Genomic DNA, 14,593 nt, shown 5'->3' on the forward strand with positions numbered 1-14,593 from the left:
GACCTGAAATAGAAAGATGTTTCAAATTAAAAGTTAATCGAAATTGTTTCCAGATCCTACATGAGTGTTTTACCACTGGATTATTGCTACATTTTTTTAAAGAAAAAGGGAGAGTGCAACATAGTAAAGAGGAGAGAGCAGCAGGTTTGCATGATTCTGACTCTAACTGAACCCAAAGAGGAGTTATGTACTCTTGGTCTGGTGCCTTCCAATATAAAAGACTTCTGAAATTTGCTGCCCAGTAGTATGATTGGAAATTAGGCAATGCAAGGCCCCCCAGGTCCTTGGACTTTTGCAGATGTTTCTTACCGATGCGCGGTGTTTTGCCATTCCAAATAAAAGACAAAAAAGTTTGTTCAATCGAAGTAAAAAAAGACGAAGGTATGGAAACAGGTAAACGTTGAAAAAAATACAAGAACTTCGGGAGCACATTCATTTTAATAATATTTACCCGGCCAATGAGTGAGAGAGGTAGTGACTTCCAATATACAAAACATTGCTTAAGACTATCAACTAGGACAGCAATATTTGCCTTAAATAAGTCTGAGTAATTTCGTGTTACTTTTACTCCTAGGTATGTAAATTGATCACGGACCACTCTGAAATGAAAATGTGAAAATGAAGTGTTCAAGGCAGGATTGTTTACTGGGTACAGCTTTTCCCCACATTCAGCTTATACCCTGATATTTTGCCGAATGCTTTCTTAACCGTTAAGGCCTTGGGTAGGGAGTCATTTGGATTGGAAATAAACAAAAGTAAATCATCAGCGTATAAGGAAAGTTTAAGCTTCAGAGTCCCACGGGAAATACCCTGGATATCATTGTTAGCTCATAAAGCTATGGCAAGAGGCTCAACCGCCAGAGCAAACAACAAGGAAGACAAAGGGCACCCCTGTCTCATGCCACGTTGACGAGGGAAATACTCTGATGATATGTTGTTTGAGCGCACTGAGGCCATAGGGGACAGATATAAGATCTTGATCCATGTTACAAATTTAGGGCCGAATCCAAATCTTTGAAGGGCATTTGTCAAATAGTCCCACTCAAGGCGGTCGAACGCCTTCTCGGCGTCAAAAGATACTACTACTTCAGGATCCTTTGAGGTTGGGGAATACAGTAGGCCTATATTAAGGAGTTGTCTAATGTTAAAAAATGAATGTCTATTTCTTATAAACCCTGTTTGGTCAAAATGTATTATTTCATGCAGAGGACCCTCTATGTGCTTTGCTAGGAGCTTTGCCAGAATTTTATAGTCCGAGTTTAGGAGGGATATTGCTCGATAAGACCCAGGCTCTAATGGGTCTTTATTTTTCTTTAAAAGTAGGGAAATGGATGCTTGATAAAAAGTAGGAGGAAGAGATGAGTTCTCAAGGCATTCTGCAAATAATAATGTTAAAAAAGGGGAAAGCTGTTTGGCAAAAGCCTTGTAAAACTCGTTCGGAAAGCCATCTGGGCCGGCTGCTTTCCCATTCTGCATGAGCGATATGGCGGCTTCTATTTCTTCTGATGAGAATCCCTGTTCTAAACAATTATAAGAGTCTCCACTAATTGATGGAATATTAAGACCATCGAAAAAAGAGTCAATCAACTGAGGGTCCCGTGGGGACTCTGAAGTATAAAGGGAAGTGTAAAACTCTTTCAATCGATTGTTTATTTCCTCATGGACAACAGTAATGGCACCTGAACTAGTTCTTATCTGGGGGATAAGGCGCGATGCCTCGGATTTGCGGATCTGATGGGCAAGCAATTTGCTGGTCTTGTCACCCTGCTCATAAATCCTATAGCGAGCTCGTTGGAGCAGATTCTCTGCTTGTACAGTGGTAATGCTATCATACTCCGATTGGAACAGGAGGCGTTGTGTATATAAACATGGCGAGGGGTCTCTTGAATATTTATTATCTAGTGAGGCAATTAAATTGCTTATGTCGCAAAGACGTTATGTGCGTGCCTTATTAATAGAGGCTGCATAGGCTATAGTTTTACTGCGCAAATATGCTTTTAGAGACTCCCATATAATAGAATAAAACATACCTGGAGTGGGCGGCATGGTGGTGTGGTGGTTAGCACTCTCGCCTCACAGCAAGAGGGTTGCCAGTTCGATCCCGGGCGTGGGAGCCCTTCTGTGCGGAGTTTGCATGTTCTTCCCGTGCCAGCGTGGGTTCTCTCCGGGCACTCCGGCTTCCTCCCACAGTCCAAAGACATGCAGATTGGGGACTAGGTTAATTGATAACTCTAAATTGTTTGTAGGTGTGAATGTGAGCGTGAATGGTTGTTTGTCTCTATGTGTCAGCCCTGCGATAGTCTGGCGACCTGTCCAGGGTGTACCCTGCCTCTCGCCCAATGTCAGCTGGGATAGGCTCCAGCCCCCCCGCGACCCTCAAGAGGATGAAGCGGTTAGAAGATGAATGAATGAATGAACATACCTGGAGTTATATTATTTTCAAAAAATAAAGGGATCTCTGCAGATATCAACTGAATATACTTTTTGTCTGAGAGCGGGAGTGAGTTGAGCCGCCACTGATAACTCTTAGTGTGGAAATTTCAATTTGAGAATAAGGGGAGCGTGGTCAGAGATTACTATGCTCTCATAACTAGAATGCTGAAGGTTGGGTAAAAGTTTGTTGTCCATAAAGAAATAATCAATGCGGTAAAATGTATGGTGTACATGAGAGAAAAAAAGAGTATTGTCGGGCTAAGGGATGCAAAAAGCGCCATGCATCGCAGAGGCCATATTTTTGGAGAAACAGTTGGATTAATAATGCACATTTCAATGTAGCAGTGGCCCTTTGAGACTTGTCTAAAGTTGGTGATATCACCAAATTAAAGTCTCCCCCTAAAATTAGCAAGTGTGAGTCCAAATTTGGAATATTAGATAAAAATGTGGATACAAAATGTGTATCGTCACAATTGGGCGCATATACATTGGCCAAAACAAGGGGAATGGAAAATAATCTCCCGGTTACTATAACATATCTACCTTTATTGTCAGCTATCACATCTGTGGCAATAAATGGTGTGGCTTTATTGACTAAAATAGCAGCCCCTCTTGACTCGCTGGCGGCGCTGGTTGGATTGCCCCGGGAAATGCAGTGGCAGCGGTCAATGACAGGCTTGCTATCCAGTGTGTCCTTCAGCAGTTCCACGATGAAATCGGTGGGACGGGGACCCTCCACGTTTTCTTTGATGCCAAAGATCCTGAGATTGTTTCTGCGAGAGCACCCCTCCAGATCTTCACATTTCTGTTACACAGCCTTCACTTCCTTAGACAGTCTTTTTACTTCTTTATCCAGCGCCGTAATTGTGTCCGAAGCGGTGGTGGCAGCAGTTTCAAGATCGCTGATTTTGGTGGTGTGCAACTCCGTTTTTTCTGTTAGACCTAGTATTGCGGGGCACATCTCTTCTTTAAAATGTGTAATGTCCCCTCGAAGAAGCTGAGTAGCAGTCTCAATTCGAGAATCCAGCGTGGCAGAAAGACCCACTTTAAAAGTGGAGAAGTCCAGCTTCAGTTCGGCAATCGCCTTGAGAATGTTTGATTCCGTGCCCGTCGCCATTGTGGACTTTCCACGCTTCCCATGCTTCTCTATGGCTTGACCTTCGTCTTTCTCACGTCCTGCACTTCTCAAATTCATCAACGACTGGTTGTTGCATCCAAAATGTACACAAGCACCTTATAAATCAGATACTGAGAGTATGAGTAGGGAAAAAACGATGTAACTGCAAAACTCCTTAAATTATGAGCATATCAGTGGGAGCTGAGGGAGACACGTCAACCGCACATTGCGCCCCTAGCAACCAAAGATCAGAAAATACATTCTTAATAAATTATTTTGAAGATCTCCACTGAAAAATGTGTTTTTCTCTTGTTTTGCCCCCTAAAATGTCTGACCTTAACTATACTGACTTGTATTAGTAAAAGGTTTGTCACAAGAGAGGTGTGTTTACATTCCTGTACTTCCCTCAATTCCCCCCTCAAATCTCAGATTCAAACGTATGCCGTCACTAATGCAAAAGCCAGTCACTATCTAATACAGGAAACACATATTGATGGGGTAACAGACTTCAATGTAACACCAGGAAAGAAACCTGAAACCTCCAGCACAGAGCAGACTTCTCAGTACAGAGAGTTAGCAGAATTAGCATTAGCATAGTGACAGTTTTGACAGCTAACATTATAGTGTGCGGTTTTTAGATTTAAACCAGCTCAATGTGAACACACTGTAACATTGTAGCAGATATTAATGCATGATTCATAATACTGTGTCAGCCACTGCCTGTTAGCCTAAAAGCTAACAAGCTAACAGACAACATAAATAAAAGATGCTAACTATACTTACCTTTCTGATACGTCTGCTGGTTGCCGATTTTGGTGCACAACAGACTCCTTATCTAAGTCTGGGTCTGACTGAGGCTCAAACATGAATGGCTGAAACTCTCCGATGTTTCATCTAATACCAACATTAGTCATCTTGATGTGCACTGCTTTTTCACCAGTCAGTGTGGTGCTACTCTCCCATAGCTAGACCTATCGCCACACTTCATTTCAGTCATAGACTGTATAAAACAATGGATGTAGCTACTGTGATGTCACCCATTGGTTATGGGCTTCCATTTTGAAGAGTTTGGCATTTTGGCTATGGCGATCTTGGTTTCGTGGGGGCCAGAAGTGACCATATTTGGATGGGAGGGTGGAGCTGTGGAGGAGTAAGGGGTGGATCTGACTGAGAAGCTGATGAAACTATCTGTAGACAACCTGTCATTCAGAGTGGCCACACCCTTAATTATGCATAACTTTAAGCCTTAATACAGTTGTCATGGACAGGGAAGTTAGTTATATAGTTAGTTAGCTACCTACCAGGCTGTAAACATGTTTATTCCTGCTGTAAAGCTGAGCATTTTAACATGGGTCTCTATGGGGATTGAGTCGCTTCTCAAACCAGTTTCAAGTGTCCATTGGGGGAACTGTAGTTATTAGCACTTCCATGTTGGCTCCATTTTTCAGCCCCAGAGGCTGCTGCTTGGTTTTTAGTGCTGTGCCAGCACCAGAAAAAGCAGAAACCTAGCACAAGCCACATCCAGAATTTCTCAATGAGGCACAAAGTGTAGATCTGCTTCCAGCCCCTTTTCAGAGTTTTGTTGTAATGTTTTATCTGGGAAAACCATATTAAACAAAATATTAATCACAGCAGAGTATTTTTTACATACTTTAAAATGTGTCTGGAGAGGATCTTTAACTACTGATACACTGTGACAGACAGCAGGTCATGCTGAACCACACACCTCCCATATCGTCGACCCAGAGGAAAAGCAAGAAATAAAAGCTTATCCCAACAGAACCATATAAGTAAAGAGTTTGATGGTGTTTGCCAACTGCACGTTACTCACCTTCTAGCTCCTCTTTCTCATAGTGGATGTTCAGCACAGAGCTGGTCCCTCCCTGGTCAACCACCACCTCCTCATCTGGCTGCTGACGGACACACAGACAGACAAGGATAATGTTTCTGTTCGTTTCAGTTATTTTCAGTGCACATTATACATTTCTTTACAATGCCCTTTGTTTCCATCAGCCATGTTGTCGTTGTGGAAAAGTTCAGCATTGTAGAACACTTTCAGCTCTTCAAGACGAATCCGTGAAAGGAAACGTGAAAAGGTCATTGTGTTCAGAAGTGTCCTGTTAAAGACAAACTACTGACATTGTAACAAAGCCTCTAATTGGCCAAACTGGCAACAGCTTTTCAACAATGCGCATCAAATTCCAGACAGTCTATTCTCAGACTGTCTGGCACAGACACACAGAGAAGGACAGGCCGCCTGGCACGTGCACACATCCATATAAACACACACACACACACACACACACACACACACACACACCAGAGGTAAACAGAGTATGAGTCAGTTGGAGAATGTGCTAGGCTCTACTATCGAGGGGAAATCAAATCAAATTAGCAGAGAGCCACATCCATCAGGGTTGCAGCTGTGGTCAGACTGCTGCAGGATGCCACTGTGTTTGACTATCACAAAAAGTGCTGTTTGCTTAAGTACAGTGGCGAGTGTTAACTGTGGTCATGAATCGCTCCTATGATAATGAGGGCAGAGTGCTGCAGGAACCTCTACAGCGGCTCTGGAGGTCTGTGCTGCTGCAGTGTCTCTGTTTCCAGGATCTCTCTTCATCCCTCGAGTGCATGCAACAGTAAATCTGTAATTTCTAATCTCTGGGAACCACCCACATGCTGTTAAAGAAGGCAACTGTGCTCCACTGCACTTTAGTATAAATACAGCCCTGTCTACATGTATATGGATATCTTTGTAAACAGATATTTTCCTCTACATTTTAGCCTCTTGTCCACACAAACTGAGTTTTAGGCCACTTTTTAAAATGCCTTTTAAGGTGTTGATTTTTTTGTTTGTTTTTTGTTTGTTGTTTTACTTTGTATTTGTGTGCAAAACGGAGCATTTGGGAAATGATGAAATGTCTCTGTGTAATGACTTTGTGTAATGCGCCACAAACAACAATGGCAGATTACCGGTTTGTGTACTTGGTCTAATGACTACTTTACATTAAAACTTTGTATTATGGTACCACTCCATGGACGAACACAGCCGTCTGCTGCACCCACTGTTTTTGCTCCAACTCAGCATCGGGGGTTTAAAGTACACCAGAAACGACAGTTTTGGATCAGGCCTGGTTAAACCAGCAGATGGTGGCACGCTTTCCAGAGTGGGATTGTTGTCCATGAAGAATGGAAGGAAAACTTTAGCATGTCCAGAGCATCACTTGTATGTTTGAGTGAGCTCCTTCATCCTTAAATTGAATGAGGATCAGCTGTTATGTGATCTCCAGAGGGTGTTTTGAGAAAAGGTAACATTAGCCTGTACCCTTTACTACCTTTGTGAGTGCTAAAGATAGCTAACACCAGCAAGCATTTGGAGTTGTTTATGAGTTTTAATGTGGGAGGAGATATTCTGTAAAATTAAGGTTGTGTGGACAGAACTATTTTTTTGAACGAAGACTAAAGATACCTGTTTTAAAACTATGTGTATGCATGTAGACAGGGCCTAAGTTCAACCCACCCCTTGTTTACTGGCAGAAATGTCACCTTTGACCCAGGTAGGAGGATAGACACACATCTGGATGCTACATTACCCCACAGAACAATACAATATGTGAGCACAGTATGTAAAAGCATGCTATGGTTGTTTGAATCAATAGCTAAAAATCTATAAATAAACGGTTAGGGGAGACACACACAGGCGCACTGGTATGTAAATGCAGCTCTCGATATAATAGATGTTTCCACCCACGCTAGTGTATATGAACACATGATCTGAATATACTGGATGTGTTTCCAACAGTGTGTCTGAGGGTGGCGAATGCAGAATTACCTGATATCTGCTGTTTGGCAAAACTGACACCCACTCTTCAAAAATGACGGTGCAGGGTGATGAACTACTTGCAAAAAAAAAAAAAAAAAAAAGAATCGATCTGAAAATAAAATATTTATGATGACTAAATTCACAGATACAGAAAAATGTCACAGAAGAGGAGTACATACTGTTCAACAATGAAACTCACAGTTGTGTATGAAATATATATGTGTGTGCATGTGTGTGCTTAGGTGTGCATCAAAAGATGGATGACAGCTCATTCAAAAAGTCTCCTTTTCAGGGTGAAAAGTGACAGGCAAACGCTGAAGATATATAGTCTCTGTCATGCAGACTTTTACTGTAATTGGGCAGTCCGATATCCAGGGAGTAGCGAACGCAGCACGCAATGCAGCTCGGGTTGCTGCATGACGGCCACAGAGTCAAAAATAATTGCAATTTCTTCTCCTGAAGGGCCGTTGGAGAGAGCTGAGAGTTTGTATTAGTAGAGTGGAAATGAAAATGTCTCGGTTTGTCAGAGCAGCATGTAAGAACAGTATCTGTTCTGGTGAAGGAAAAAACAACCATTAGAGTTTGGCTTATGAGGAATATAAAACCATATGTCCTTTTAATAAGAGTGATTGGTCACTTTATTAAAATTTTGTTAGAATACCCTGTGTGTGTATGACTGTGTGTATTATTTTTAAGTGTGTGTATGGACTGAGAGCGAGCAGTGATTTTTCTTACTTCTCCTGGGGTTTGGCTGATAAAACACCACGCACATATTTATTGACAAAAAAACCCACTTTTGAATCATGCTGGTTTCCGCCTGCAGTTATGAAATGTGATAAATGGGGATGGTGCTGTGTGTGTGTGTGTGTGTATGTGTGCGCACGCACGCGTATTATCTCTATCTCAGGCTGTATTTACAGGCACACTGAAGTCCCTAAGCTGTTTTTTTATCTTCTGTCTCTTTCCTTTAGCCTCTGCATGCTGCTAAAAACCGAACAGCTAAGCATATTAACACAAGGCTGTGATAAGAAAAAAAAAGTAATTAACATGCAGTGCAGAGAGATAAATGTCTTACCTGATTAGAAGCAAAAAATCAGATTTCAAAAAGTCAACTGCTAAACCAACTGTTCTAATATCAGCGCAGACAGCCTCTTATAAACAGTTTAAAACAGCTTAGGGATCCCAAGACATCCACTTAATTCACAGGTGTGGGTGGCCTGACGCTGCCTCCCTGCCGCCTTTCACACCCTCTCCACCGTATCAGTGCTGTGGGATTTCTTTCTTTTTCCATGACTGAGCACTTCTTTATCCCAAGACAATTCTGCCCTTATAAAGAGTATGGCCACTTAATGAGGAAGTCATGCTTGGGCCAAATACTGAATGTGACTGGTGGTTTTATAATGATGTTTATGGAAGAGATGGAAGTGCAGTGACAGAGGAAAAGGCTTTTAAGTGTAAATAAATAACAGTAGCTACAATGGCGCTCGTATAGAGAATTGGGCTGCTCCTAAAAATGAAAATATGAATCATACTGTGTGACATAAAACTATCGTCTTCATCTTTGTATCTTAGAATCATCACCCGCTCAGCCTGCCTGGATAAAACACTACTGAGTAAGGTTGACACCAAAAATTTCTCCTTACTTTCTTTCTCAGAACAGTTATTGACTATGTCAGATTTAAAAAACTGTACAGATCAAAATGTCCAAGTCATTATTACAGACCTTAGTCTTACAGGTTAAGTAAAAAGCACTATTTTTCAGTATCCATGTTAAATCTGCAATAACAGATTTTTTTTTGACACTGTGATGCAGCAAAATTGTTAACACTTTAAGTCGTTATGGTGAGTGTATTAGCAAACAGTCGCGTATTTGCACATCCAGCAGCTACTGAGCAACATTATCATCCATTTAGAGATGTGTTTGTGTCCACTTGACGAGTGCAAGTCCAATTATCACTCTCTTTTAGCTCTGTTTTTGGTCTCAACCAAGTCATGAGGGAAATATCTGACTCTTTAGCTGCCAAATACTCCATGTAATAATACGGATAGCTTAAATCAAGCAATCTGTATTGGCTGTTAGCCGTGGTGTAGTAACCATATACAACATATGTCTTATTCCTTTACACAGTTCTGTACTACTCTGCGTTTGAGGGGGAAAAGTTGGCCTAACAAATTAGCTCGTTATAACAAAGTGCTACAAAATGGAAACATTTATTGTCAACTTCGACAACCATAGTGTCGAACCAACCAACTATGCAAATCCATGATGAACCTAAAAGATGACATGTAGAGATATGTAAAAAGGAGTCGGTCAGTCAGTCCTGGTGTGTCCTCAAAGAAAACCCTCAGGGCTCATTTATACCCACACAGATTTGTCCATTTCCTCATACTTCTATTTGTCCTTTATATAGGCATAGATATAGCCAAAACATGGCACTGGAGGGCAGAGTCAAAATTTCACACAACAATGAACAAGGCGAAGGTGAAGGAGGTTGTAATAATGTATCTTTTAACGGAGGCAGCGGTGCAGACAGCAGTGGTCTGTGAGGCCATTAAATACAAGAATTCTTTTCATTAAATTTCTAATTTGTTGTGTGCCATCATTTTTTAAATGTCTTCGTCATCACCTACGAACCTATCTCGCCTGAACTATGCCACACTGCCCCCACGATCCGCGATGGTACTGCTCCTTTTTGTCCGTATCTGTAAGCTTTCAGAACACGTGCACAAATACAAAGGAAATGTCTGATGTTGACCCTTAGAACGAAAGGACTTGACATGACAGTTAATGATGCATCAATATCAGAAGATGACTTCAAACCAATAAAGAAGGTGCTGTATCCCAAATCCCCGAAGGTGCTAGTAAACAAAGTATGTTGCATAGCAACTGTGCAGGCAGCCAGGAGAACCTATTTCTTTGTAAGAACAATGCTTTATGAACATGGTAATATAAATGGTTTAAATTGGAATACGTCTTTAAGATCATATTGCCATACTTGGTTTTATCAAAGCAGTAGCTCACTCCTGACTGTTGAGAAGTTGTGATTGTATCACCTGAGGGGTCGTCCGCCCTCTGTGAACAATGCCCCTTGGCTGCGATGTAATTAAAATATACCATGGTCTGTCATGAGCTATTGCTTTAATGTTCACCAGCTAGTCGCTTACTTTGGCTGTCTGCCATTTAATGAATTTTCATAACTTTCTCACTGAAACAGCTGCCTGCTGTGGCGGTGAACAACGCTATGAGAGCGGTGAGAGTGAAGCAAAACAGTAAAGTTGACTTGGCTGACAGCTAAACAGTGAGCTGAAACTCACTATAAAGCTCCGTAAAGTGGAGGTGAGCTGCAGATTTAGGTGGTAACTCTCGAGTCATCACTACGAGTGATGCCTCTCACATTTTCACATTGTTTTTCCATCATCATTTGATACATTTTTATCATATAAATATCGATTACAGCCTCTTTAAAGAAAACAATCCTCTGCATACGCACATCCGATGGGTGAATCTCTCCCTGCTCTCATACGTAACCCTGATACACACACACACACACACACACACATGCACACACACACACACACACACACACACACACACACACACACACACAGAGTTTTATCAGTCAGTGCAGCTGTGGCTGGTGAATTAGGGCTGCTATGCAGTGTGTGGGTTTGGGCTCAGGCTGGAGGCAGTCGGCTCCATTAGAACTGGAGCTTTACCAAACATATAGACACACAACAAGAGAGAATGGATGAGAGAGAGAGACTCTAAAAGCTCTTTGTCCCAGAAAGGACGGGAGACCATCAGATCATCAATTAGTTTGGATCCATTTGGTGCGCACAAACACACACAGACACACACACACACACACACGAAAACACACACAGAGAAAAGATCATTCTCCTGAGGCTCATTCAATAACTGTAACCACAGAGTGGGTGAAATTGTGTTTCAGAAAACGACATGACAGAAAAATATCTTCTGTTAGGTCATTTTTTGTGGGCGACATCAAATTATACTACTTTATGTCCATGACCGGATCACAATGTTCGTTCTTCTCAATCCATGCTCTTTACAACACAATATGACTCACAGCCTGGAGTCACATGAGTGCCTTTTTAACGGTAATCTCATGCAGGTATGTGTTTTTTCAGCAGGTTAATGGTTTCCTGTCATTCACAACTCACCTCCCTTGTGTCACATTATGTGCTTCAGCTAATTAAAAGCTCACATGGCACTTCAAGTTTTGTTTGTGCTCTCTCTCTGTAGGTGAGCACATCTGTGACCCTCAAAGCATGCACGTGTGCGTGATTTTCCACTGACAGGGCACATAATTTGTGTTTTGCTGCCCTATCTCCTGGCAACCGTCGCCTTTTTTTCTCTTCTCTCGTCCTCTAGCTGTGGATCAGTCACAGTGCTTGGGAGGGTTTATGACTCAAAAATAATTCTCCACACAGATTACTGCTGCTGCACCACTGAGGCACACTACAGCTGGCCCCAAAATGGCTGCCTGTCCTTGAGTTTCCGTCCTTTATGAGCATATCAGTGGTAACCGCCCATGGGAAACACACTGGAGCTGCCTTGTGGCTGGATATGAGAAAGGAAACACACAACTGTGCCAAATCAAATGACCGAAACACTGTCATGTAGATTTACAAAGGGCAAATGGAACATCTTACGAGCACTGTATTGTATGTCTTTGACATTTTGCTTTAATTAAGTTTTGGTTCAGTGGCACATAACATAACATTCAGTTTGGACCCCTCCACTGTGGTAGGTTATTAAAGGACAGATTCACAATTTTTTAAGTCTTTGCTAAAAACAATTGTCGGGTGTCCATATGAGCCCTGAAACTGTTTTTGCTTGCTGGACTAATTCCTCCCATTCATACTGGTGACTAAAAGATCCCTCTCTAATGCGCTTTCAATGTATGTGATTGTGACAGAGTCCTGCATTGGATCAGGTACCCACAGGTGATGGTGACCCGCAAAAAGGGTGATTCACAGGAGGATTTGATTTCATTTCCAGGTTCAGTTCTGGGTTAAACAAAGAACTTGAGGGTTAGATCATGGGTGTTGTATAAAAAATGATTTAAATTAAATGAAAACAATAAGAATAATTTAATATTTTAATCCTCTGACTGCTGACTCTGTGTCTGCTCTGTCGTCTGCGCAATCTGGAATATAGAAGCTACTTCAATCAGGTGCAGTATTAACAGGTGCATTAACTGTGGAGATGTGCTGCTCAGTATTATGAAAATAAGCTAAAAATTGTGTTTCCTGAATTACCTTTACCACTTACCATTTTAAAATATATTGTATTAGCTTCACTTGTGGTTTTGGGTTGGGCCACAGATTTTGTGTCTATGGGTTGGGTCAGGTTATGAAACTGATTGGTCATGTGCAGGTGGTGTGGTGGGTGCGGTTGCAGGATGCGGTGCTGGTGAGGGAGCATGTCTTGAACATCAGACCCGTGCAGGACTCTGAATGGGACAAAATCCACAGTGCTCGATTTGTGAAATAAATATGTGGCTTTAAATGAAGTGGGTATCTTCCAAAGTCTTTGTAGTACAAATTCCCTCTGTGTGTTTCCACAGACAGTGTTTACTTGGTATGGTGGAGAAACAGTAACACAAAGAGAGAACTAAAAGGGAGAAATCCACTGGATCTGTCTTACTCAGACTGCTGAACCCTCACAAAAGTTTTAAATAAACATTGGAATATTATTTGTACAAATCAAGGATTTGTCCCCCGTCACCTCCACTGGAAACATGTCAGGATGAGATCTTTTAATGGCTAGCTGGAACAGGAGGAATGATTACAAAAAGCAAAAACAGTGTCAATGTCCATAAGGGCACCTGTTGTTTTAACTTAAAAACCCGTGACCCTATCTTTGAAATGATGTGTCTACTATGATGACACATTCTTACTTATTTCGTTGTCGATGATAATCTCGTTTAACACAAACTAATTATTTGATTAAGCACACGGAGACTTTGGGTGCCCTGATCTAGTGTCTCAGCAAAAGCTAAAGATAGAGAGATACTATCACTTGCCTATGTTTGATAATTAAACAAATACAAGATGAATTTTCTGGCAGGGCAGATTGTCCCAGAAAGATGTTAGACTTCCTGAGCAGAACAGGATACTGCAGCCGCACACAGTGTCCTACTTATGCTGTTGATAACCCTCCCATTGATGCAGAAAATGACATGAATACACACAAGTTCATACATGCACACAGCACCAAAGTCTGAGCCCTATGCATAAGCTTTCTCTCTGGGTCCCCCACCTTTCCTCTCTTGATCCATGGCTCATATTTTTATAGAGTCAGTTTGCTTTCTTTCCTTTTGCTTTCTTTCTTTTCGGCTTTGAAATCCTGATTTCCCTTTCTTGGTGAAAGACATGATTATGCACATTAGTGCTCACAAATCCTAGCGCAGGGCTAGACTAAACCATTCTGCGCCTTTAAGTCTTTTGATCGATTTACAATTTGAATTTAAAGGCACTAATTACTCAAAATTTTAAAACATGCAAACAAACAAACTTTTCACTCCAGGTTTGTTGAAGACCCCCTCCCACTGGAGCCCTGAGTAATCAGTCCCACTTTTCCCCCCACTACGACGTCCTTGCATACACAACAGCATGTACAGAAGAGAAAGCATCATAGACCCATTCACCTTTTTTGGCGACAACTTCAAGCAAAATCAAAGGGTATTGTCAAAGTGCATTACAGTGATACACAATGAACTGGCCACCGCCCTGAACAAATAGAGCAGCAATGATTTCCATCCCAGTCTCTGGAACGAGAGGGGCGATCAATGTGCTGGGCCAAAATGGCCTTTCACTCCATAGGGACTGAGAAGAACTGTGAGAAGAGCTTCTGTGGAATGAGGCCTGCTGGTTACTATGTAGAGGCTTGAAACCCAGAGGGATAACTGACAAGACACATTGCAGAGACTGGCTAGTTTGTCATAAGAAAGAAATGATTCTTGTGTGAGCACATGTCATTGTTTACAAAGTGAGATTTTCACTCTGTATGAATATAATGATCAGCAGTGAATGGTGGATTCATAAAAGTGCGTCCATGATTCAGCAGCACAGCGTGGGCTTTCCAGTCTTTCGAGATGTCTGTCCTTGCTGACTCAACTGATCGTTACGATCATCTCTTTCCCTCTAACAAAACACTTGAACATTTCTTTCGACAGAACGTCTACCACTCC

General features: G+C 41.7%; 1 protein-coding gene across 3 annotated transcripts in view; it reads right to left on the reverse strand.

Moving 5' to 3' along the window:
• Positions 1–14,593, reverse strand: part of slc4a8 (solute carrier family 4 member 8) — a 45,737-nt gene that overhangs the window by 25,255 nt on the left and 5,889 nt on the right. For 2 of the 3 annotated variants that reach the window (XM_033627351.2, XM_033627350.2), the window contains exon 2: positions 5,382–5,463. In XM_033627351.2, the coding sequence (XP_033483242.1) occupies positions 5,382–5,463 (82 nt within the window). The remainder of the gene's footprint in view (positions 1–5,381; positions 5,464–14,593) is intronic. The other variant, XM_033627352.2, reaches the window with a different exon arrangement.

Source organism: Epinephelus lanceolatus, chromosome 1 (assembly GCF_041903045.1).
Source record: "Epinephelus lanceolatus isolate andai-2023 chromosome 1, ASM4190304v1, whole genome shotgun sequence".
Taxonomy (NCBI): domain Eukaryota; kingdom Metazoa; phylum Chordata; class Actinopteri; order Perciformes; family Serranidae; genus Epinephelus; species Epinephelus lanceolatus.